We start from the raw sequence: 25,451 nt of genomic DNA on the forward strand, positions 1-25,451 counted from the left end.
CATCTAGTCCAACCCTCTGCTCATAGAATCATAGAGTTGGAAGGGACCTCATGGGTCATCTAGTCCAACCCTCTGCTCATAGAATCATAGAGTTCGAAGGGACCTCATGAGTCATCTAGTCCAACCCCCTGCACTATGCAGGACAAAGAATGATTGTCAATGGTGTTCCATCCAAGTGGAGGGGGGTGAGCAGTGGGGTGCTACAGGACTCAGTACTAGGGCTGGATACTTTGGCTGCCAAAGTGGCTGTTCGTGCCTGAAGCAGCCAGCACTGTGGTGAGGCGCGGTGCACCGGCGCTGCCCCTCTCCCCACGCCACAGCACTGGCTGCTTCGGGCACGTACAGCCGCCAAAGCGCCCAACCCTTCTCAGAACTAGATCTGATACTTGCCAACATTTTTATCAGTGATCTGGATGAGGGGGCCGAGGGACTCCTTGTTAAATTTGCAGGTGGCACCAGATTGGGAGGAGTAGCAAACAGCCCAGAAGACAGATCTAGAGTCCAGCAAGATCTGGAATTGTTTATAAGTACATATAGATAAGTACATATAGATAATTGTTTATAAGTACATATAGTAAGAGCCTCTTGTGGCGCAGAGTGGTAAGGCATCCGTCTGAAAGCTTTGCCCATGAGGTTGGGAGTTCGATCCCAACAGCCGGCTCAAGGTTGACTCAGCCTTCCATCCTTCCGAGGTCGGTAAAATGAGTCCCCAGCTTGCTGGGGGGTAAACGGTCATGACTGGGGAAGGCACTGGCAAACCACTCCGTATTGAGTCTGCCATGAAAACGCTAGAGGGCGTCACCCCAAGGGTCAGACATGACTCGGTGCTTGCACAGGGGATACCTTTACCTTTACCTTTACATATAGATAGTAAATCATCATAGCCAATACACAATTGATACATATAAATTACAATAATATCAAAACATATTACCCAAGCTTTGGCTTCTCGGCTTTCCCACTTTCGTGACCGGTCGTTCGTGTTTGGTGTCTCCGGAACGAGGCTGTATAAATTCAGGAAAACAAAGTTAGGACTCTCCCTCTCTTCCTACACCAAGTTGTTTCTCTTCTTAGTAGAACTATTGTATTTTAAGCAGCCGGATTCCCCCGTCCTCTTAGCATATTTAAACCGCCTTCCCTTTGAGTTCTTCCATAATTCTTGGGTGGCTGACTTCAAGCCAGGCAGGCAAGTTCGGTCTCAGTTTGTTTAGGAGCCCAGGAATATTGTCTCTTGTCCCCTAAATTTGTCCCAGTGCTTCAGGCACTCTGCCCCAAACAGTAGCTGGGGGTGTGTGTGGGGAGGCGGCAGGAGATGGCTGCATTCATTCAGATCAGGGGTAGTCAACCTATGGTCCTCCAGATATTCATGGACTGCAATTCCCATGATCCCCTGCAAGCAAATGCTGTCAGGGGCTCATGAGAATTGTAGTCCATGGACTGGAGGACCACAGGTTGAGTACCCCTGATTCAGATGTTACGTATCTTCCTTAAGTAACGCCTTCCTCAATAATAGCAAAGTCAAAACAGAGCCACGGTGCAGAGGTAATGTCGAATCAAATAGCTCAGCAAGAACAGTGTGCAGCAAAATCACACAAGACAGCACCAAGAGAGAGCTTTTTCCTAACAACGTGCTTTTCAAATAGTTTTAGAATAGTCACAATGGCTAAGCAATACAACAAAGTTATAACTAATTACGATCGAGAAAGCAACCAATCAGAGCTTCCAGTATGTATGATCCTTAAATTTGGCGACCAGCTATGACTCCGGGAGATATCCTGGTCTGCCCAGGAGGTTGGTAACTGCAACACACAGCCGTCTTCGCGCGGAGCCCTTTTTCTGTTCTTGCCGGGGGGGGGCGCTGTGGAGGCGCCTTTTCAAACACCCGACGGCGGCCAGCAGGGGGCGCGCGAGTCCCCGCCGGGCCCGGGTTCCAATCCGCACGTGCTCGGCGCTGCAGGCGGCGGGGGTTTGCTGGTTGGGGGAGGTGGGTCGCACCCTTGGGAGACCTTCTCTCTTTCCCGCTTTTGCAAGGAAAGAAAAAGAGGGGTGGGGGAGGCGTCTTTTGCACGGGCGCGTTTGCGACCCTGAGCCCTTTTCTGGGGTGGAAGGAGAGTCCAGCAGAGCAAAGGGCGGCGTATTTTGGGAAAGGGGGAGGGTCGCATCCGGACTCTCGCGCAGGCGGCAGAGCTTTGCACAGGGTGAATTCGCACAAGCCGGATCGAGATCCGTTGAGAGGGCTCGTTCTGCCCCCTGCAACGCCCGGCTCTGCCTGGAGCTGGAAGCAAAACTCGCTGCCCGCTTTCGCTTCCGATTCACACGTTCGCCGGCCGAGGTCTAGAACGGGCAGAGCTCCCGATTGCATTGGCTCAGGACGGGCCCTGCAGCCTATAAGGCGGCGGAGAGCCAGCCTCTCCTCCTCGGGCTGAAAGCGTCACGTCTGAATAGACGCCCCTCCGAGGAAGACGGGTGATTTCCCTCCGTAAATTGGGGAGGGAGGAGAAGGCGCCCCTCTGTGTGGCTCATTCTTATCTATCGACCCTAATTACAACCTGCCTGCCTCTCCCGGCAGGGACCCCAGCACCTGACACCTTTCTTCTTGCCTCTACTTTAGCCCCACAACAACCCTGCGAGGTAGGTCAGGCAGAGAGGAAGGGACTGGCCCCAGGATCCCCTTTGAGCTTCCGTGGCAGAGCAGGCCCCTTCCCAGATCCTAGGTTGCCCCTTTCACCACCGTATCCCACTGGCTCTCAGCTTGGACTGTCAGTTGGCTCTCCATGAGGATTAGGAGCTTGGTTTGGCAAGGAAGGAAGGGTGTGGCTGTGTCCGACCCCAGCACTCGGTTGGGAGATGCCAGAAGATTTTGGCGTAGAACTAGAGGAGGGCGGGGCATGCTGTCTGCCTCTGCAAGACTCATCCTAGTAAGGCTGCCAACCTCCAGGTGAGACCTGGAGATCCCAGAATTCCAGGTCCTCTCCAAACAATGGAGGTCACATCCCCTGGAGAAAATCTTTGCTTTGGAGGTTGAACTCTCGGGCAGGGTCCGTGGGCTCCCTGGAGGCCAACTTGATTTAGCTTCTGCGATTGGGAGAAATCCAGCCAATCTGGGCCATCCAGGTCGGAGGTGGGGGGGGGGGATGTAACATCCCCCAGGGTCAAAGCGGTGGTGGTGGGTGGGCTGCTGGGAATGCCATGTCCAGGAGGGCCAGGGCGCACAGCTCAGAGGGAAAGACTCTGCTTGGCCTGCCAAAAGGCCCCCGTTCAATCCCCCCCGGCATGTCCAGGTACCAACAGCCCTGCAGCGGAGGATGGGAAAATACCTTGTCCTGAGACCCTGGAGAGCAGCTGCCAGTCTGAGCAGACAATACTGACCTGGATGGACCGATGGGCTCCTTCAGGAACGTAGAGCATCTCTGCAGGGCAGGCCGGGGCTCCCAGGTCCAATCTCCAGCTTAAAAGGACCCGGCAGCCTTTGATGGACAGATGATCTGAACCAATGAAAAGGTGACTTCGGATCTGCCCTGGGATGCTGCACTGGATAAAAATATATCCCGTTCGAATGCAGTCAGATCAGTTGGACACATAACTACTCAACTGTTGGTCAGCCTGGCTCATGCTAGTCTCGGAAAGAAGCCGTGTTGTCACAGACTTGCAAACGATTCTGTGCTGGAAGCTGCAGACCTCCCAACAGAGATCCCACCAGCCCAGGGACTGGATCCTGCCACAAGCGAAATGCCACCCTGCCTGTTATACGCTGGCCTAATAATTAGAACTCTTTCAGAGGGTAGCTGTGTTGGTCTAAAGGAGAAGAACTGGGTTCGAGTCCAGCCACAGCCTTGAGACCAACAAGAGGTTCAGGGGATGAGCTGTAAAAAGAAGCCACCGAGGGACTCTTGGAAGAGAAAAATGGTATAAAAAGGCAGATTATTAGTACGACAGGATCAGTCGGCTGGCAAGGGGGTTCCAAAATGTGAGAATGTGAAGAATCATACTTGAATCTGGATCCAGGAGGTAGCCGTGTGGGCTTGAGCAATAGAGCAAAGTTTGAATCCAGTGGTGCCTTGAAGACCAACAGAGCTTAAATTAGGGGCAGGGGGGTGTAACGATCAAAGCGCCAAGCTAATGTCTGGGAGACCCAGTTTCAAGTCCCCCTGTACCATAGAGGCTTACTGAGTGACCCAGGGCCAGTCATACGCTCTTGGACTGGCCTCCCTCACAGGGTGGTTGGGAGGTAGAATGGAGAGGAGAACGAAAAGTGGGCCAGTCTCGCACTCTCAGCCTGGCCTCCCTCCCTCGCAGGAGAGGGGAGAACGAAAAGTGAGGTAACCACGAAATAAATGGCCCCAACCCAGCATTAAAAATGGGCCTGTGCAGAAACCAGGGGGAGAACAGTTGCTTGTTTCCAGCAGAAGGACTCCCAAGCGTCTCTCTGGAACTTAAAATTCAGGTTCACAGAGTCCTTTGGTCAGTTTGTTTCAAGACTGAGGGACACGCAGGACCTGGTCCGGTCCCTCTGGCTCCCGTAGTCCATGACCTGTTTCTTTTTTTAAAAGATAGTTTCATGAGAAATGTTTCAACAAAAAAAGTTCAACAAAGAATAAAGGAAAAGAGAATGCAAGAGAAACGGACTAGGCTGTCGCAGTAACGTTTGCATTTTGCAGAGCAAAAACCCCATGCCATGACCAATTAAGCCAAAATTGCAGCTGGACACCCGGGGAGGCTCTTCTGCTCGTGGGTTCAGCCAAAGGGCCGGCGTGTTTCTGAGGGTGTCTGTGGCAAACACCCTTTTCCTCCTCCCACGCTCTTGCAGACCTCCCACCCGTGCTTCTCACAGGAGTCGGGCGAGACGTTACCCACGGAACACGATGCCCAATTTCCGTACGGAGGAGGTCCGGCAGCTGCTGCACAACAAGTTCGTGGCCGTCCTGGGCGACTCGAGTAAGTCTGCGCGGCTGCGGGAGAGACCTCTGGCACACACAAGCAAATGCTTGGGGGGGGAACTCCTTGGTCTCAGCCAGGGGTGGTCAACACTGTGCCTCTCCAGATGTCCAGAGGGTTTTCGGCTCTGCCCAGCCCAATCCCCCCCCCCCCACGGCTGAATTCTTATGGCACTCATTTTATCTGCCGCAAAAGCTGTAAAGTTTTTATGGGCTGTAAAAATCCTGGGCTCTGGTCTGCTGCCAAAAGTCAAGGAGTCTTTTTATGTTTATGGCCTTCTGCTTCTGCTCCGCTTGCTCAAAGGCACAGATTTGGGGGGGGGGGGTGATCTGGCCTCCCTTCTCAGTACAATAAGATCAGAGTCCAGGGGACCTTTAAGACTAACAAAGATTTATTCAAGGTGTGAGCTTTTGAGGGTCTTCTCAGGGGAAGGCCTCGGCCTCCCTGCCCTGTGGCTGGCCCTGCAGAGGAACTGGCTGGCCCCTGGGTGAGACGGGAGGCTGGACTGGAGGGACCCTCCCTGGCCTGACCCAGCAGGGCTCTTCTGAGGGTCTTCTCAGGGGAAGGCCTCGGCCTCTCTGCCCTGTGGCTGGCCCTGCAGAGGAACTGGCTGGCCCCTGGGTGAGATGGGAGGCTGGACTGGAGGGACCCTCCCTGGCCTGACCCAGCAGGGCTCTTCTGAGGGTCTTCTCAGGGGAAGGCCTCGGCCTCTCTGCCCTGTGGCTGGCCCTGCAGAGGAACTGGCTGGCCCCTGGGTGAGACGGGAGGCTGGACTGGAGGGACCCTCCCTGGCCTGACCCAGCAGGGCTCTTCCGAGGGTCTTCTCAGGGGAAGGCCTCGGCCTCTCTGCCCTGTGGCTGGCCCTGCAGAGGAACTGGCTGGCCCCTGGGGGAGACGGGATGGTGGGCTAGATGGACCACAAGTCTGACCCAGCAGGGCTCTTCTGAGGTTCTTTTGCAGGGTGTCAGGGGGCTGAGTACATACAGTTCTTACTTTCTCTCCCTGACTCTCCTTTGCAGTCCAGAGGTCGGTGTATAAAGACCTCATCTGGATTCTGCAGCATGACTCCCTACTTTCCTCGTCACAAATGAAGTCCAAGGTACCTATGTAGGCTGCTTGCTCTGTGACTGGGGGCAGTTGAGGTTTGACTTTCCCTGTTGTTGTTTTGCAATAATAATAATAATAGATTTTAATACACCTCCCTTCCCTGCATGCAGGCTGGTGGCAATTTACAACACGTGCCACATGTACATCTTTAATACTTTGCTGCTTATATAATTGTGAAAAGCCCTCCTGGGTGGAGTCTTTTCTGGGTCCTGAGTGCGTCTGGATTGGCCCAGCCCCACTGGTACCCGCCCCCAACAGCCCAATCAGGCTGCAACTCCTGCCCAATAAGGCTGTGTCTCCCGCCCCTAACTGTCAAGTCCAACTGTAACTTCCCTCTCTTTACCTCAGACCACTGTCAGAATTGGTAGGAGGCTGCAGGGTGCGCTCCCTCCTGCCCCCCTCCCTTCAGGCCTGCTGTGAAGGAGCCTCTGACAGGCCCTGACTGAGGGGAGGGAGGCCTTTCCAAGAGCAACGCAGGGGAGCCTGAGGGCCTTCCTTTTGAGGGGGGGGGGAACTTTCCCCTTCTGCCAAACAGTAGGCTGACAGAAAAGCCCCTTCTCACTTAAAATACTGCTCTGGCCAGCCTCAGTGATGGAGGGAAGAAACAGCCAAGCCATGAGGCCTACTACACAGGGTTGTTGTGCAGATGAAGCTGGATAGTGTTGCAGAGGTTCTTTGGCCTCCTGTTTCATCTGCACAACAACTCTGTGCATTAGGCCTCAAATCTGCAGAGAGTCACACATGGCTTGGCTGTTTCTTCCCTCCAGTAGCGGACAACCCCTCCCCTTCCTCTCCCCAATTCCAAGCTCTCTCTATCTTAATCACTCTCTTTCTTTCTACCTCCCTCTCTCTTTGCTCTTTTCTTCCTCTCCCCACTGCTAGTGCCCACTGTATCCGCCACAACGGGCTTTAATTCTAGTTGTTTATAAAATCACAGAAATATTAATAAAAACAAAATGGGACTCCGTTCCTGTGAGGTAGGTTAAGCTGAGAGCGGGTGACTGGCCCAAGCTTCCAGGGGAGAGAGGGGATTCGAACCCGACCCTCCCGGTTCCTAGTTTGAAGCTCTAACGGCAGTGCTGGCTCTGCAAACAGGACAAGTCCATCACTTTTGCGAGCCACAAACTGTGTCCTGTGGGTCCCGGGAGGGAGACGCTGTTAGGGAAGGGATGCAAGACCCAGGAAGATTCAACACTACCTCCTCCTCCCCTCCCACAGGGGGAGCTCTGCTTTGAAAATGACCAGTTAATTGAAGGGGGGGTCCTGGGGGAGCTGCACAACGGCACCCACTACCGCGAAGTCCGCCAGTACCGCACGGACTACCACCTGGTCCGCTTCTACTTCCTCACCCGCGTCTACTCCGAGTACCTGGAGAGCATCTTGGACGACTTCCGGGCCGGCCCCCAACCGGACGTCTTGGTCTTCAACTCCTGCGTTTGGGATCTCTCCAGGTAGGGCTGGAAACTGGGCCGGCCTCCGGAAGATCCCCTTGTGCGGCTGGCCCGCATTCCCATGATGCCCGCTTTCTTCTCTGCAGGTATGGCACGTCCTCCATGAAGGAGTACCGCATGAACCTGCAGGCCGTTTTCAACAGACTTGACGCGGTGCTTTCTCCCTCTTGCCTGGTGCTCTGGAGCATGACCATGCCGCTGGGCCACAAGATTACGGGGGGCTTTCTTATTCCGGAGGTAAAAGGAAGAGGCTGCCGTTGGCCAAGGGAGGTTGGGAAAGGGGTTGAGTCCTCAACATCTCCAGTTAAAAACTATCTTGCTGTTGATGTGTCACGGGAGAGCAAGAGTCACATCTAGCTGCACCAGAGGCCTTCCTGCCTTCGAGAGTCCGAGCACCAAGGGGGCTTTGACTTTCGAATGTTTATACTCTGAATGTCTGGCTGGCGTCTAAGGTGCTGCAGAAGAATATGAGTTGGCTTTTATGCCCCACTTCCTCCACCTGAAGGAGTCTCAAAGCGGCTTAACCATTGCCTTCCCTTCCTCACCCTGCGAGAGGCACTGGGGCTGAGAGAGTCCTGAAAGAATGGAGATTGGGCCAAAGTCACCCAGCAGACGTCATGTGTCTCAAGGTGTCTTACAGTCGTCTTCCCTCCCTCTCCCTGCAACAGGCACCTTGTGCGGCAGGTGGGGCTGAGAGAGCTCTGGGAGAACTGGCTCAGTGGATGAGAGTTCACTGCTCTTACTCACAACACCACACTGGCCTCAGGTCTTTGCATGCCTGTTAGTGATCTGTGACCTCCTTTGTGGATGCTCGCGAATTTCTGTCCTCTTGTTTGGCTCCCCTTTTATTTCATTTAGATTTGTATGACTGCCCCTCCCAGATACTGGCTTGGGGCAGTTTACAACATATAGGTTTGCCATTAAAACCTTAGCCCCAGGGGGATGGACCAGAACCAATTCAAAAGAAATTCCGTCTAAACATCCGGAAGAGGTTCCTGACAGTCAGAGCGGTTCCTCAGTGGAACAGGCTTCCTCGGGAGGTGGTGGGTTCTCCCTCTTTGGAGATTTTTAAACAGAGGCTGGAGAGCCATCTGACGGAGAGGCTGATTCTGGGAAGGTTCAAGGGGGTGGCAGGTGACAGTGGATGAGCGAGAGGGTTGTGAGTATTCTGCACAGTGCAGGGGGTTGGACTAGATGACCCAGGAGGTCCCTTCCAACTCTAGGATTTGAATTAAAACAATCAACAAACATATAAAGTGTTTATAAAATGCTTAGAAGTATTTAGCACTCTGCTTGCTTGTGAATAATACTTCTCATTGGCTCTTGGGGGGCAGCATGATGATGGCCAGGGGTTCTGGTAGCGTTCATTATTTTTTTACTGATTTATACAATGCCCCTCTCAGACATACCATCTCAGGGCAGTTTGCATGGTCTAGAAATACAATAAAACTCAGAAAATTATTATTAACAACTATAAAATGAAATCTTTAAAAAGCCACAATTAAATACTGTTTCATCATCTAACATCTATACAATTCGTTGCCAGCCAGCTTTTAACGTTAGGAGGAATTGGAGGGGGAAAGGAGGGGGGCCCTTGGCGGGGAGGGCAGCGTGTTCCCTGGCGATGCCCCCCAGAAGGCCTTCAGCCCCCCCATCTTCCCGTCCTCCCCCCAGCTGCAGCACTTGAGCCAGTCCCTCCGCGGTGACGTCATCGAGGGCAACTTCTACGGGGCCACCCTGGCCGGCCTCCACCTCTTTGATGTGCTGGACCTCCACTTCCATTTCCGCCACGACCTGGGCCACCGGCTGAAGGACGGCATCCACTGGAACAACATTGTGCACCGCCAGATCACCCACCTGCTCTTGGCTCACGTGGCAGATGCTTGGCATGTGGCGATTCCTGAGACCAAGTCGCAGGAAGGTGAGTGCTGGTTTAGGGGAATCTGGGCACTCTTTCCGACTCTCCCCTTCTCCCCTTCCTTGGATCCTGCTTGTGTGAGCTTCATGGCAGACCTCTGCCCCCTCCAGGGCATCTGCCGTGCTTTTTGGCAGAAAGCAAAATGGGAATTCCTCCTCGATTTACTGCCCCAGATGAAGGAGGGGAGAACCCCCCTTAGTTCCTTGTGAGTAGTCCGCCAGAGACCAAAGTTTTCAAATAGCAACTTAAGTTGCAATTAAAATATGTGCTGAAGAGATGCACCACATACTGTACGGCAGGGGTAGTCAAACTGCAGCCCTCCAGATGTCCATGGACTACAATTCCCACGAGCCCCCTGCCAGCATTTGCTGGCAGGGGCTCCTGGGAATTGTAGTCCATGGACATCTGGAGGGCCGCAGTTTGACTACCCCTGCTGTACGGGCTCAGTGCTCCCGCATGGCCCCATCTGACCTTGCTTAGCTTCCAAGATCTCAAGAGATCGGTTTAGTCGGGGCTTTGCTGAAATATTTTTACCAAACGAATTGCTTTTACCAGCTTAAGGGAGGCGGCCGTCTTGGCCTGAAGCCAACAGAACCAAGTTTGAGCCCAGATATACCTTTACGACCAGCGGTGCCGGTTTTCAAGTGCAGGCCCACTTCTCCAAGAAACTGGGGTGGGGAGCAATGTTGAACCACCTCCGAACGTCCCTTGCCTGGCGGCCCGACAAGCTTTGGGTCTTCTGGCCATATAATAACCTTTCCTAGATCTGTTGTGGAATGAGCTGTCCTTGTCCTTTGGCTGGGATCGGTGCCTCCACGCCCTCCTCCGATGTCACTCCCTGAGCCCCGCTGGCCTGTGGTTCATCAAGGTTCCCTCTGCCCCTGACTCTTGAGGTTCATGTGAGACCTAGTCTGGAGTCGCCTGCTTTGAGGAGTCCCACGTCCCTGCATTAAAGCAGGATGCTGTGCTTGAGGGGGCTCCTCCTCCTTTTACCTTCAGAGCTGTCTGGGGTCTTGCATCACGGACAGGCTGGCCCCTTAACTCTCCTTCATCTCCCCGGCTTCTTTGGTTTCTTTCCTCCCCCTTGGGTAAGGGCAGGTCGGAAAAGAGAGGGGCAAGATTGTCAGTTTTGCCAGTGCAGAAACCGTCTATGCGTAAAACTGCCCTGTGTTGAAATTTGCATGCACAAGTTTGGGGTGGATCCCTCAGGAATCAGTCTGAGGTGGATCCCTTAGCGGGCGCCTCCTGAAAACAGAAGTATGCAAAGAACTTTCACCTATCCAGGAATACCTGAAGTATGGTGAGAACAAAGTTTGAGTTCAGGAGCACCTCTGAGACCAATGAAGTTTAATTCTGGGATTTCCCCCTCCCCCATTCTGCAAGCGTTTTTCTCCCTCTGCTGGCCGAGTTATTATTACACCGGTTTATGTCTGGCATATAAACTTGCAGGTTTCTGTCTGCAAGGAGATATGCCGGATGCAAACCAGTGTCATGTCAAAACACACATGGAACAGACACCCCCCCCCCCTGCAAGGAAAAGGAGAATGCGGGTAGCACTTACTCTGTCGAGCAATCCTGGGTTTGTTGACCCCATTGTTCTGATCCCTCTCTCATTCTCACTCTCCTTCCCTAGCTGCTACGCTTAGTGCCTTCAACGATTTCAGGAGTGCCACAGCTGCTGGCCCCGATCCAAGCCTCCTCTCACTTTATCAGTCCCGCAACAAAGAAAATATCCATCCGTGCTCCAGTCGCCAGAAGAGGAGGACCCGCCGGGTCGAGAAGAAATGCGGCTTACTCATGTGCAGGCATGTCTTCCGGCAGAAAGACGCCACCCCATACTAGAGGGCCTTACCTGAAATGGACACCTCTGCCAAGGGGCCCCCCACGGCCTCTGGAAATAGAGGGGAGGAAGGGGTGACTTTTGGGAGCATAGAGGGACTATCCTTTATAGGTTGCTCACTTGCAGCTGTTCCTTTTGCACATATTGATGTTGCTCGCCATGAGCATGCATCAGGGGGGAACGCGCATGTATTGTACAGTCTGTTGGAAGTCCTGTCAGATGAAGAGGGTGTTACCACACAGGAGGGATTCTTTTGGGAGTAGGGTGGTGGGTTTTGTTTTTTACTGAGGTGGAGGCTTCTGGGAAGCTTGAGGGCCCTCCCAGTTTGACACTTCCAGTTTGGTACCCGCAGCTCCATTCCATGGGCTGCAATTAGGCACAGCAACCAGCTGTGGTTTTGTGGGACGAGCTTCACGGGTTTTCAGACTTGTTTACGCCCTCCGTCTCCTCCCTTCACCCGTGGCAGAGGAACTGAAGACTTCCCGGTTTGCAACAAGTCACAGTTTACACATGAAGACAAACTTGGGGTCGCAGTGAACCCAAAGTCCTGTTCTGGAGCAACTGAGTGGACACTGTTGTTTTTTTCTCAATTCTTTGTCTGGTTTTTGTTTACTTGGAAAAGGGACAGCACAGGGCTGTTGCGGGCCCAGCCTGTGGAAGTGGGGAAGGGGCTTTTGACAACATCCTAGACAGCTTCCCCATTCGGAAGTGCACCCACGGGAAACTCTTTTAAGCAGAGAAAAAGGCAGATGTCTGTTTTCTGCTTTCCCTTTTGTCCTGTTGGGGCTTAAAGCCGCCGGGGAGGGGCATTCCCCAATAGTGAAACATTGCAGGATGGAATAATTACTTCTCCGGGTCTCTTCCCAGAGGCTTGAGTTGACAGCTGGACAGTGGAATGCGTGCGTTCTGTTGAGTCCCGTAACTTTGCACACTTACGAGGTTCCTGTTGGGTTCTCGTGGCGGGCGAAGGAGGGTTAGATTATTTGCTCGGGGAAAAGTATTTAAAGAGGATCCCCTGCATTTGTGCCCATGTGCTGTTACGTGCGTGGTTTGTTCGTTTGTTTGCGTGTTTTTGAATTGGTGCCCATGTGCTGTTACAGGAGTTCTTGTTTGTTTGGGTTTTTGCTGTGTTAAAAAAAAAATTTAAATTAAGGTATTCTTTATTCTTGCCGGAGGGGTGCGGACCTTGTTTCTCTTTGCCCAGGAAACCACCGTGCCTCTACTGTGGATGGCCAGCAGGAGGCAGTGCAGAGTGCTTGCCCAGGATGGCATCCGAACCATTTGGAGTGCTGACAAGAGGTCCCCTCCCCCAGCCTAGATGGTGGGAGGGGTAGCCTTGCTCAAGGCCCACTGCAGCTGCCCTGCCAGACCCCCATTCACTGGGGGTTTCATACAAACAGATGGTGCAGAGGCCCCTCTGTGACTATTAGCCCCAAGGCGTAGGCGGAACCCTCTGCTGGGGCAGTGATGTTCTGCCTGAAAGGGGGGGGGCAGTGGGAGGGCTTCTGGAGTCCTGGCCCCACTGGTGCACCTCCTGGTGGCACCTGGTCTTTGGGCCTCCTTAAACGGTGTATTGAGCCTGCACGGATTCATTTGGAGTTTCCTTGCTCCATTCTGTGTATTCTGGCTGTTAGCGGATTCAGGCTCAGGCAGCTTCTTGTGTATTCCTGTACTGACCACCTTTGTGGTCAGTAGCCTTACGTGTAGAGTACATAGAAGGAAAACCGTGGAGACCGGGGGCATGAAAGCCCCTTCTCCTCACACGCTGGGGCCCTGCGTTTCCAGCAGAAATTTGCATCTTGCACAAAGTCCACACAGCAAAATTAACACACATCCACTTCTTAAGTCTTGACTCTGCTTATAGTTATCCGGGAGACCAGAATGAATGGGCCACACAGGGTAGGTAAACATTTGATAACAATAACAATGAATGTTTAATGCTCTACTTTCCAAAAGGATACACAGCGGAATCCAAAATATTAGGAGAGACTCCTACAGGAGCACCGTTCCTGCTCCTGAGTAGGCGTGAGAATTGGGGTGTGCGTTCTCAACATTTTCACAAAATTTCAAATTGGAAAGAGTTCATGGGAATTCCAGTAGACGTTTGAACAGCACCTGGTATAAATGTTTTCAAGAAAATCCTTCCTCAGAATCTACATTTATATCTAGAAATTAAACATATAAAAATGAAGTAAAAATCTACTTACTGCTTATATATACGCATCGGATATAAAAACCATATTTACCAGCGTCCAAAAGCTCATTGTGAAACACAGTCCTTCCAAGGTGCTCAGAAGCTGTTAGCAGCTATTATGGAATGTCTAAAATAGTCCCTCAAGCAGGTGCAAAGAGTTGAAAGTAACTCTGCCACTACTTATTACAATTAAAGAAACGGACACACAAGTTGTGCGAACTGGCCATCCCAGGTGGTACTGGAGTTTTGGAGTTATACCTGCTCTCAAGACTACAGAGATCCATTCTCCCAGAAAAAAATGGTTCCTTCAGAGGTGGACTCTATGGTATACCATAGTGCAGAAGTCCTAGAATGGCCTCTTAGCTCACTGCCATCCATGCACACTACCCTTCCTGGTGCCATTTCCAAACCTCCAGGAATTCCTCAAGGCAGAGTTTGCAGCTTGAAGAGGCGGTCACACCAAGAGTGTGTGACTGGGCTCAGCTTCAATGGCAGCATGGGAATTCGAATCCAGACCCCCTGAATCCTCATCTGACACTCTACCCACATTGCCATGGTGTCGCTTCTGCAGCCACTTCAACTCGCTGGCTGTCCTAATAATTCTGTTATTCAAACAAATGTCTATGTATTACTCAATTTTAGTTGAAATAAAATATTCATATTTTGATAGGTATTCGCATCGCATCTTTTATACTGGAAAAAGCAGTGAAAAAGCCGCCTTGAGATTGTTTACCTTTGGGACAATGCCTAGGAAATAACAAGATTATAGCCATCTGATGGAGGGATGGCAGGTGACAGTGGATGAGCAAGAGGGTTGTGAGTGTCCTGCATAGTGCAGGGGTTGGACTAGATGACCCAGGAGGACCCTTCCAACTCTGTGATTCTATGATTAGTGAAATGAATCTTGGTTTAAATTTTTTTGCCACTGATGAAGATATGTTAGAAAACGGGACATTGAAATATTGAATATATCAAGCTTTCCTGCATAAAATATATGATTAAACTATCAAATTATGAATTAATATTTTATTTCAGCTATACTTGGGTAATGCATAGACATTTGTTTGAGCAGAAGAACAACTAGGACAGCCAGCAAGTTGAAGTTTTGTTCTTTTTGGATGAGTGACGCAACAAGCCCTGTTTTCCACTTCCAGTTCCGGGGCAGCCCCTTCTCGAGGAAGGTGTCAGCGCGATCCAGCAATCTCATAGCGATAGAAGAAGATGTAGAAGTTTAGGAGCTTGGCCAAGAGGGAGGGGGCAAGTGCATTGACCTTGCGGAAGCCCATTTTCTCGTAGACCCGCTGTGCTGCCACCTGCACCATGGAAGTGCCCAGGACGACCTCCTTGTACCCGCGCTCCTGTGCAAAGCGGATGACGGTCCGGGTAAGTGCTTTGGAGAGGCCACGGCCCCTGTGTGGCTTGGCCACCGACATGCGCTTCAACTCCAGCGCTGTGCCCCGTTGAGAGGGGTCCTCCGGCTGGACAGCGGCCACCATGCCCACCACCTCCTCTTGGGACGTCACCACCCAGAAGCAGCTATCTTTGGCCTCCAGGTAGGTCTTGCGGATGTCCCGCAGGTCGTTGGCCAGGGCGGCTGTGACGTACTCGGCCCAGAGGCCTTTCATGTACACCCAGCCAACGACCAAAAGGGCAGCTACGACTCCACAGGAGAAGAGGAGAGAAGCGGAGATCGTGTAGGCCACGAGGAAGACGGCCAGCAGCAGCAGGTGAGCCTGAGGGCCCCGGAGGAGGTGCCAAAAGCCAGCTGGAGCGTGCTCCTGGATGCCGTTGGAGAAGATGGTGCACACTGCCTCATGATCCTGGTCTTCGTACAGACGGATGTGGTATTCGCCCATGACGAAGTCACATTCCTGTCGGGCTGGGAAACATCATAAGAACACATGAAGAGGAACCCTTGTTGGGTCTGGTCAATGCCCCATCTAGCCCCATCTCTGTCACCCAGTGGCCAAAACACATGGTCAATTCCATGGTAACCTCCAATTCCGCCCCCAAAGCCTCATTGGGATCCCCTGGTCTGTCATGTGCAGTTCTTGTGCTAGTGGGGGTGTAAAGGTGATGCTGGAGGGGGTGGCTTTCATTCTGCTATTAAATCCCCCTCTCTTTGGTTACCCGCAGTCAGTTCATTCGGCATGAAACAGAATGAGGATTCTTTGTTCTTTGGTAAGTTGGATCCATTCAGATCTAGGTTAGTCACGTGACTTGCTCGGAATGCAAAGGCCATCTAGCTGAATGGCAACTTGGAACGCAAGGAGCAAATGGGAAAGTGTATTCTTCCCTTGCTGTTCTCAGCCGGAGTGATAAGACTGGCTTGAGTCTCAGCAGAAAACTCAGAATCGCGTCTCTCTTATGTGAATTTCATTTCTGTTCAGAAAAGAGGAGAATTCTAAAGCCAAGGTGCGGCCAAATACCGGTTTAATGTTTTTCTGACACACACGAGATGCACTCTCTATGCAGAGTACAACAATAGTTGACAGTGGGGTTCCTAGATATTACGTATCTTAGAAGGTGGGGCTCCAAAAAGAAACTCTATACCAGTATTTGTTGGGGCTGCACCTAACAGATTTCCCTTGACCACCCAGTTAAACTTCATGGTTGGTTTTAGATAAGAGTGCATCTTTAACCGCTCCTGCGGAGTGGAATAAATATAAGCCCTAAGGGGGAGGAGAAAGGGCGGGCTCTGTCCGGGATAAAAACTCAGTGGGCCCTCCAAGTGTCACTCCAGGGCCAAGCAGCCAATGGGGAGCCTTGGCCCAGCCTCGCCTTGCCTGCCTGGGGACTCACTGCACAGGAGGAGAAGCAGCCTTCCCCTCGCCCTTGCGAAAGGACGCTCCTTTCCCGCCTGCGGTCCCATCCCACTGGCCATTCCCCACCGGCACTTTCCCGAACACACAGACACACACACACACACAGCCACCCACCCACCCACCCACTCCACTCTGCCACCCCTTCCCCCACCCCACACATCCACGCACACACTCCTCTCTACCCCCTCTTTTCTCCCCACCTCCCCCTCCCCATTCCCCCCGCCCTTCACCCCCCATCCCCTCCCTTTTCACCTACCTCTCTGCTTGCCTTCCTTTCTTCCTTCTTCCTTCCTGATTCCCTGACTTCCTCTATTTCTCCCTCTCCTTACTGTCTCTTTCTCTCCCTCTCACTTGCTTCCTGTCTTTCTCCTTCACTTTCTTTCTCTCTCCCTTCTAGCCATCCCCTCAACCACCCCTGGCCCTTCTTTCTCCCTCTCCTTCCTTCCTTCCCCCACAGTCTGTTCCCCCCCTCTGCTAGGGCCGCTGTCAGTAGGGTCGGAATAATCTTGGTCTGTTCATGTGCAGTTAGATCGGCATCGTTTTATAAAATATAGTTTCTACTTTGTTTTTAACCTAATACTGGTGCACTTTAATAAATAATTGTTAAAATTTTACCTTGTTTTATAGCTCAACTCCCAAGGGACGCAAGCCCGACTCAGATTTCCAGTTACACAACACTCCCCCTCCTGCCTCCGCCCTTTTGAGCTTCCCTTCTGGCTTCTGGCTGGCTTTCCCTGCCTCTTGGCCTAAGCCACAAGACTAGTTCTGCAGGCAACAACATTTGCATAGGCCGGGTAATGCAGGAAGGGCGCTGGGTTCGTTCCTTCTTGAGGACATCACAATGCTCTTAAGGGCATCACAATGCTCCAAGAGAACCGGGGAAGGGTAGGCAGAGTTCAAGGGGAGGAGGGTCTTCTGTTTTTCATGCAGGCTTTCCCAGGCATTTCTGCTTCAAAGATCCCAAGTTCCTTTAGCTTAAAAAATCCCTAGAGTTGCCAGTTCTAGGTTGAAAAATCCCCAGGAGTTTTTGAGACTGAAGGCTGAGGAAAGCCAGCTTTGCGGAAGGGTGTGTGTGTGTGTCAAAGTGGGGTTTATTGCCATAGAGTCCACCCTCCAAAACAGCAATGCCCTCCAGGGAAACTGATCTCTTCCCCCTGGAGATCAGTTGGAATTCCAGGATGTCTCCAGCCCCCTCCTGGAGGTTGGCAACCCTAGCCTTTCCTGAGACAATAGTGGAGAATGATTTATGGGTGGAGCCTGCAGAGGTCGGGGAACGCAGTGGAGTGCGGTGCCAGCAAATCCCCCCCCCCCAGTTTAGTGGGTCACCCTGCATCTCACCTGCCTGCCCCCCCCCCCCGGCTCTCTCTTACCTGCTGCCAGCTCCCTGCCTGGGCCTCCTTCCCCGCTGCTCCCTTGGTCTTTCTGGAAAGTTTCCAGGAGAGCTGCCAGCCACCGACTCTCCGCGTCCTCCTCCTTCCCCAGCTGTCAGCGAGGAGAGCCCGCCAGGGTCGGCCAGAGGCAAGGGGAGGCCAAACCGCGTCCGTCTTTGAGGTGGCTTCCCTGGGCGTGTTGCTGCAGGAGCCTGGCCTGATGAGTGGCCAACTCTTGTCCCAACAGGGCTGGACTTGGAGTCTTGCCACCTCCCAGCTCCTGGGAGCGAGTGCGAGGGAGGGAGGGAGAGGGCGGCAGGGAGCGTCTGTGTGCCGAGGAAAGAGATCCTTCCACAGAATTGCTCGTAGAAATCATCTGCTGCTTCTCCCGATCAAAAACGTACAGCTAGACAGATTCCAGCTTCTGGAATTTTTTGAGCCCAGTGGTACCTTGTTTTATTCTAGAAATCAGTGTGTGTGTACACACACACACACACACGTGAGCACATGAAAAGTTGTACTTGAAATAAATATTTGCTGGCCTTAAAGGTGCTCTATCTTGGTTTTGCTGCTTCAGACCCCTGAATCTTGACAGTGCTGCTAATGTGGAGAACAAACTCATAGGGGGTTGTGTCCCGTCCCCCCCTTCCCCCGACAGGTGGCCAGCCTGGGTACAGGTAAGAAAGTCTGTCTCTCGCAAGAGACATCCCTGAAAATACCCCTCCCATGCTTGGTATGGGTGCAGCGCGAGATCACTGTTGGAACACAACGAAGGACTATGGGATCCAGTTTGCCGTAGTGCAGGGGTAGCTAACCTGTGGTCCTCCAGATGTTCATGGACTTCAATTCCCATGAGCCCCTGCCAGCAAATGCTGGCAGGGGCTCATGGGAATTGTAGTCCATGAACATCTGGAGGACCACAGGTTGACTACCCCTGCCGTAGTGGTTTAGAGTGGCGGCCTCTAATCTGGCGAGGGAGGTGGGGTGGAGAGAGTTCTGAGAGAACTGTTCTGTGAGAACAGCTCTAAGAAAACCGAGACCAAGCTCACCCAGCTGGCTGCGTGTGAAGGAGTGGGGGTTCTCCAGAACAGAGTCTGCTGTTCTTAACTAGGCCACCATACTGACTCAGCAAAGTTTGCAGAGAAAAAGAGCTGGTCTGCAGATTCAGACGTTTTCTATGGGCAAAGGCAGCAAAAATACCGAGGCCTGAATTAAGGCACACTGTAGGTTGCCCAACACTTGGCCTTCCTAAGTAATTTCAAACACCAAGGAAGAGCAACCTTTCTTGGCCTAGTTTACGGCTTTAAGGGGAGTCAAAGTCTACCAGTCAGAGAAGCTGTTAGTCCCGGTTCCTTATGTTGTTGTTATGTGCGAAGTCGTGTCCGACCCATCGCGACCCCATGGACAATGATCCTCCAGGCCTTCCTGTCCTCTACCAGTCCCCGGAGTCCATTTAAGTTTGCACCGACTGCTTCAGTGACTCCATCCAGCCACCTCATTCTCTGTCGTCCCCTTCTTCTCTTGCCCTCGATCGCTCCCAGCATTAGGCTCTTCTCCAGGGAGTCCTTCCTTCTCATGAGGTGGCCAAAGTATTTGAGTTTCATCTTCAGGATCTGGCCTTCTAAGGAGCAGTCAGGGCTGATCTCCTCTAGGACTGACCGGTTTGTTCGCCTTGCAGTCCAAGGGACTCGCAAGAGTCTTCTCCAGCACCAGAGTTCAAAAGCCTCAATTCTTTGACGCTCGGCCTTCCTTATGGTCCAACTTTCGCAGCCATACATTGCAACTGGGAAGACCATAGCCTTGACTAAACGCACTTTTGTTGGCAGGGTGATGTCTCTGCTTTTTAGGATGCTGTCTAGATTTGCAATAGCTTTCCTCCCCAGGAGCAAGCGTCTTTTAATTTCTTTGCTGCAGTCCCCATCTGCAGTGATCTTGGAGCCCAGGAAAATAAAATCTGTCACTATCTCCATTTCTTCCCCTTCTATTTGCCAGGAATTGAGAGGGCCGGATGCCTTATACTCTCCGTTAAATTATTTTCTAATGAACAGTCTAGCAGCAAATGCCCCTTCCTCTACAGAACCAGCCTGGTGCCCAAACCCTCCTCTGGACATGGTTGAGGTTTATAAAATTATGCACCAGGAGGAGAAGTTGACAAAGAACCCTTTTTCTTCCTCTCCCCAAATACTCGACCTCAAGGGAATCCAAATGAAGCTGATGGGCAGTAGGTTCAGGGTGGACAAAAGGAAATACCACTTTACACAGAGAGTAATTAAAATGCGGAATTGGCCGCCAGAGGATATAGTGGGAATAAACAGCTTGAAAAGGGGATTGGAGGGATTCACGGAGGATATGTCTCTCAGTCACTACTAGCTGTGATGACGGAGGGGAGCCTCCACATCCAGAGGCACTAATCCCCTGAATCCCAGAGGTGGGAGGCACCATCATAAAAGGCCTTGGCCTCTATTCCCTGTGGCTGGCTCTCCAGAGGAGCTGGTTGTCCACTGGGTGAGACAGGATGCTGGCTCAGATGGACCTTCCCTGGGCAGCTTCTGAGGTTCTTGCCACTAGCCTCCCCCTCCCCTCCAAATTGCATTCTGGCCCAAATGACAGAATATTTTCTTACCTGTTTCCTTTGCAGGATTCCCCAGACCTTAGCAAGGATCCATTTACTATATCGTTTTTCTTAACCCTGCATGCCCGTCCTTTCATAGGCTCTAGGGCTATGTAGGCAGGTCTTCTTTCCACCATTTCCCCCTCACAAGCACCCAGGGAGGGAAGTTTGGATGTGAAACCGCACAGAGGAATCTTTACAGAAGGATCTCCTACCTTTTGGAGCCTGTGGGCTCCTTTATAACTCTGAAGCAACATTTTTAAATATCGGCAAAGCCAATCATGTCCCTAATAGCCAATCAGAAATCTTGCTGGGCAAAAGACCACTTGGCTCCACCTACTTTCGAGAGGGACTTGCGGGATGCCGGAAAAAGTATTGGTGGGTACCCACAGGAGAAAAGCTGAGGATCTCTCAGACTGAATCATAGAACTGGAAGGGACCTACAGGGTCATCTAGTCCAACCCCCTGCACAATGCAGGAAATTCACAACTACCAGCCTATCCACAGTGACCCCAATTCCATGTCCAGATAATGCCCTCCCCCCAAAAAAACCCAGAACCCTTGATCAGTCTGGCCTGGAGGAAATTCACCTTCTTACACCTGATCAGCAAGGGCCACAAAAGCCAAGCTCATCTGGCCAAGTTCACAGAATCAGCATCCCTGTAAGACGGCTATCTAACCTCTGCTTAAAACCTCCTAAAGGAGGAGAACCCACCACCTCCCAAAATTGTTGGATTAGGATCTGGGAAACCCAGTTTTGAATCCCCTCGTGGTCATCGAAGGTCGGTCCGTCTCAGCTTAACCTGCCTTGCAGGGTTGTTGTGAAGATTACAAAAGAATGAAGAAGGGAATGATGTCAAGCTGCTGAGACGAAACCAATGAGGTAAAAGACAAAAGTCAGACACTCTCCAAAGTACGTTCAATAGCGCTGTATTTGAATACAAATAAAATTACATTGATCAACGTAGGAAAAGCAGCATGGTTTTGAACCCTTGCATTCAGATGAGGTCCAGAAAATGAGAGGAGACGCAACTTGCCCCTTTGCATGCCTTCATCAAATCCAGAGGGGTCGCTGTGTCAGTCTGTCCTTAGCAGGAGTTCATGAGCACCAGAAAGATTAACACCATCTGGGGCAGGGGAGGAGCTTTCAGGAGTTACTGTTCACTTCTTCACAGAACCATAGAGTTGGAAGGGGCCATACAGGCCATCTAGTCCAACCCCCTGCTCAATGCAGGATCAGCCCTAAGCATCCTAAAGCATCCAAGAAAAGTGTGTATCCAACCTTTGATTGAAGACTGCCAGTGAGGGGGAGCTCACCACCTCCTTAGGCAGCCTATTCCACTGCTGAACTACTCTGGCTGTGAAAATTTGAGTTGGAAGGGGCCATGCAGGCCATCTAGTCCAACCCCCCTGCTCAACGCAGGATCTGCCCAAAGTATTCTTCAGATACAGCTAGAGCGTAAACCCATCTTTCCTTATATCACAAGGCTGATGGATTTCCATTCTGTACAGATAAACATGGTGCCTTCTATGGAGATACATCGAGATGGCAGCTGTGTTAATCTCTATGTAGCAGCAGAAAAGAACCAAGAGTCCAGGAGCGTCTTGAGGACTAACATTTGTGGCAAGGGAGGAGCTTTTGTGGGTCATAGCTCCCGTAAAGCTCCTACCCAGCCACAAATTTTGTTACTCTTTAAGGTGCTACTGGACTCTTGCCCTGTTTATAAAATCAGTTTTTCTGTGTAAACTGCCAACCAGGATTCCAGAACAGGAGGAAACTTTTGCAAAGAGAGGAAGGGTTTTGAGAAGCAAGGCTTGCCCAGCGCCAAATCATGGTTTGCTTTTATTTCTGAACTGAGCTGCAGGAAAAGGAGGGCAGGAAGACGGCATGTGTTTGACGTCATGCCGACAGGCGCGTACTGGACTCCCCCCCCTCCCCCGGGGAAACGGGCAAACCTTTCTGTGTCGAGACAAAATGGAGACAAGGCCTCTGGATGTGACGAGTCTGCTGGAGAAGGCAAAGAGATCTTTTTGACACTGGCAATGGGGCACCCTGGCTTCTGGGCCACGCTCCAGCCATGTAACATTTCGAGACCTTGTCTTCCCTTTCTCTCTCTTTCAAAACAGTGACCCTGAGGCAAAAGTGCTGAGAAGCTTGGAATTGCACCATGAGGCTGGAGGAGGACACCCCACAGCAGCAAAGAAAGCCTCCCTTGAAGCCAGAGGAACGGCTAATGAAGTTCACTGCGGGTCAGTGCCAGGTGATGCACATGGGGACCAAAACTATCCCAATTTCAAAGACCGGCTAATGAACTTGTGGAGACCAAGGGGGGAAATGATCTTGAGGTTGTGGTGGAGAACTCAGTGGAAGGGTCAGCCGAGTGGGCTGCAGCAGCGAAAAAGGCAAACTCTGCGTTAGGGATTATTAGGAAAGGGACTGAGAATAAAACAGGCGCTCTTGTCATCCCCCTGTGAGGATCTATGGGGTAGCCTCGTTTGGAATTCTGCATCCTGTTCAAGCCACTGTATCTCCAAAAGGACATTGCGGGGCTGGACCAAGGGCAGAGGAGGGCAACCAAGAGGAGGAAGGGGGGGATGTGATAGAGGTTTGTCAAACTATGCGTTTTTTTTTGGGGGGGGGGGAAGATCTGAGATAATTTTTTCCCCTCCTACTCTTCAAATACTAGAACTCGAGGGCATCCAATGAAGCCGATGGGCAGTCGGTTCAGGATGGCCAAAAAGAGATAGAGGGATTCAAATGTGGAATTCGCTGACCAGAGGATGTAGTGACGGGCCACAAGCTTTAAAAAAAGGGTCAGATTCATGGAGGGCAAGTCTATCAATGGCTACTAGACATAATGGCTGAGGGGAACCTCCATGTTCAGAGACACTAAACCTCTGAATCCCAGAGGCAGGAGGCACCGTCAGAGGAAGGCCTCAGCCCTTATTTCCTGCCGTTGGCCCTCTCAAGAAACTGGTTATTCACTCTGCAAGATGAAATCCAGGACTGGATGGACCACGGGTCTGATCCAGCAGGGCTCTTTGAATGTTCTTTTCAGGGGAAGGCCTCAGCTTCTCTGCCCTGTTGTCCCTCCAGAGGAACTGGTCGGCCACTGTGTGAGACGGGAGGCTGGCCTACCAGTCTGAACCAGCAGAGCTCTGCTTATGTTACATTCCCACCTTCCTCCCAGTCAAGACTCCAGGTATTGCAAGCACACAGCAGATGTGGGGGGGGGGGGGAGAGAGAAAAATATATAGATTGTTCCAGCATCCTTCATTACTAAGCTCCCTCAGGATATGATTCCCATTGAACGCCTTCTTGAAAATAACCTGAAAAGTAACACTCCAGGTGTACAAAAACGGAGCCCTGCCCCTTCGCCCAACACCAAAGAGTGACACCCCCCCGTTCTTTTCTTTCCACGGAATCTGCTGCCCGAGGGACAAACCGGTTGAAACACCAAGTCCGGCCAACAGCCACAGGCTGGGTTCCGGCTCCCAGCTCAGCCCACCGAGGGGATGTCGTATCGATGTTTGGAAACAACACAGTTGGCCAAGTTGCCGTAGAAGGTGGGCAAGACGTAGTGGTGGTACACGTGGAAACCGACACCGCTGTACAGGGCGCGGGCTTCGTGCTGCACCATGAGGGTGTTGAGCACTACTGACCGGTAGCCGCGCTCTCGGGCAAAGGAGATGACCGTCTTGCAAAGGGCCTTGGCAATGCCGAGGCCTCGGTAGTCCTTGCGGACTGACATGCGCTTTAGCATGAGCTCCTCTCGGTGTTCCTCGGAGGGCCGGGCCCCCACCATCGCCACCACGCACTCGTCTGCCTCCGCCACCCAGAAGCAGGAGTCTTTGCCCCGCAGGTACGTCGCCCGGATGTCCAGCAGGTCATCTTGCAAGCAGTGGTCAATGTACCGGGACCAGACGTAGCCCAGCAGCTGCCGCCCCACGGCCAGCAGCAGAGTGATGGCGAGGATGGGCAGGAGGAGGGATTTGGAGCTGGCGAGCAGCAGGCAGAAGGTGCAGGCCAGGAGGAGGATCAGCCATGGCTGCTTCAGCATGTGGACGCACAGCGTGGGCACGTACTCGCTCATCCCCGTGGCAAAGAATTCACGCACCGTCTCGTAATCCTCGTCTCGGTACTCGCGGATTCGGAAAGGCACCATAGTGCCGTGGGCAGAGCTGGAACAAAAAGCAGTCTTGGGATTGTTTTACTCAAAAGGCACCCTGACCATAGGCAGATTGCGTCTACTGCTCCTCCATACAGAAGGGCTGGCTTTGGGTACCCTGCTATTCACTGCCCAAGGAGTCCCAAAGCAGCTAAGAATCGCCTTCCCTTCCTCTGCTCACAACAGGCACCCTGTGAGGGAGGTGCACTTGAAAGAGCTCGGGGAGAACTGGGTCTGCCTGGGCACATGTGGAGGAGAAATGCGGAATCAAACCCAGTTCTCCAGATCAGAGGCTGCTGCGATTACTGAGCTGGATACAGGGAGACATCCAAATAGCCCTTGGCTAAGGTGACCAGATTTTAACATTGGTAAAGAGGGACACCATTGACTGGAGGGGGGGGGTCTTGATTAAAAATGTGGCCTATATGGAGCAACAAAGTTTCATAGAATGCAATAATCGTATTTTAATGTATATATATTTAATTTCAACATAAGTACAATTTGCCAGGTACCCCCAGATGTCCCTCCAAAAGTAGGGCAATCTAGTCACCTCACCCGTGGCCACAATTCTCCTGCGTTTACTTATTTTTATTCACTTTCTTCAAAGCAGCATCTATTGTTCTTCTCCATTTTATCCTCACAATGACCCCGTGGGGTAGGCCAGGCTGGGAGTACTTTACTGGCCCGAGCTCAGCCTTGCATGGCGCTCCCCAGTTTTATCCCCCACAACAACCCTGAGAGGTAGGCCGGGCAGCCATGTGTCTGCGCCTCTTGTCCTCGCAGCCCCCTCACCTGCATCAGATGCCAGGCCCAGCGGGAGGGCGGCGGCCGGGAGCTTCCCGCCGGGAGAAACAGGGACTCGGCTTGCCCCTTAGCCACGGCGCCCTTTTGGCGACACGCCGGAACAAAGCAACGGCTTCCGGTGACGTCATTTCCCGCGCCCTGTCCAGCCCCGCTCCCACCACAGAGTTCGGCTAGAGCGTCCGTCGCCGACAGGCCCCCACTTCCGGTCTCCCTGGGGCTTCCGCTTT

The 25,451-nt window shown here is 52.2% G+C and overlaps 3 protein-coding genes across 8 annotated transcripts; 1 reads left to right on the forward strand and 2 right to left on the reverse strand.

Moving 5' to 3' along the window:
* Positions 1–1,893: 1,893 nt before the first annotated feature.
* LOC143819524 (PC-esterase domain-containing protein 1A-like) lies at positions 1,894–12,381 on the forward strand. The gene is made up of 7 exons (XM_077301250.1): positions 1,894–1,984; positions 4,808–4,935; positions 5,955–6,034; positions 7,261–7,493; positions 7,580–7,730; positions 9,168–9,414; positions 11,045–12,381. The coding sequence occupies exons 2-7, from the start codon at positions 4,863–4,865 to the stop codon at positions 11,251–11,253; spliced, it is 993 nt and encodes a 330-aa protein (XP_077157365.1). The 5' UTR covers positions 1,894–1,984; positions 4,808–4,862; the 3' UTR covers positions 11,254–12,381.
* A 774-nt stretch (positions 12,382–13,155) lies between these two features.
* On the reverse strand, positions 13,156–17,878 carry NAT8 (N-acetyltransferase 8 (putative)). Of its 6 annotated transcripts, none has more exons than XR_013224999.1 (3): positions 17,641–17,878; positions 13,498–15,324; positions 13,156–13,366 (listed from the first exon to the last, which is right to left on the reverse strand). XR_013224999.1 is itself a non-coding variant. In XM_077301251.1 (2 exons), exon 2 carries the CDS (start codon positions 15,299–15,301, stop codon positions 14,630–14,632), a length of 672 nt encoding a protein of 223 aa, XP_077157366.1. In that variant the 5' UTR covers positions 15,302–15,324; positions 17,641–17,878; the 3' UTR covers positions 13,156–14,629. The 6 variants fall into 6 exon arrangements, 3 of the variants coding, with proteins under 3 accessions (XP_077157366.1, XP_077157368.1, XP_077157369.1); XR_013224997.1 differs by having other exon boundaries at positions 13,156–13,416; XR_013224998.1 differs by having other exon boundaries at positions 13,459–15,324.
* Positions 17,879–21,165: 3,287 nt separating this feature from the next.
* On the reverse strand, positions 21,166–25,389 carry LOC143819533 (N-acetyltransferase 8F1-like). Its single transcript, XM_077301272.1, has 2 exons — positions 25,213–25,389; positions 21,166–24,433 (listed from the first exon to the last, which is right to left on the reverse strand). The coding sequence occupies exon 2, from the start codon at positions 24,415–24,417 to the stop codon at positions 23,752–23,754; it is 666 nt and encodes a 221-aa protein (XP_077157387.1). The 5' UTR covers positions 24,418–24,433; positions 25,213–25,389; the 3' UTR covers positions 21,166–23,751.
* Between the last annotated feature and the right edge of the window lie 62 nt (positions 25,390–25,451).

Source organism: Paroedura picta, chromosome 10 (assembly GCF_049243985.1).
Source record: "Paroedura picta isolate Pp20150507F chromosome 10, Ppicta_v3.0, whole genome shotgun sequence".
NCBI lineage: Eukaryota > Metazoa > Chordata > Lepidosauria > Squamata > Gekkonidae > Paroedura > Paroedura picta.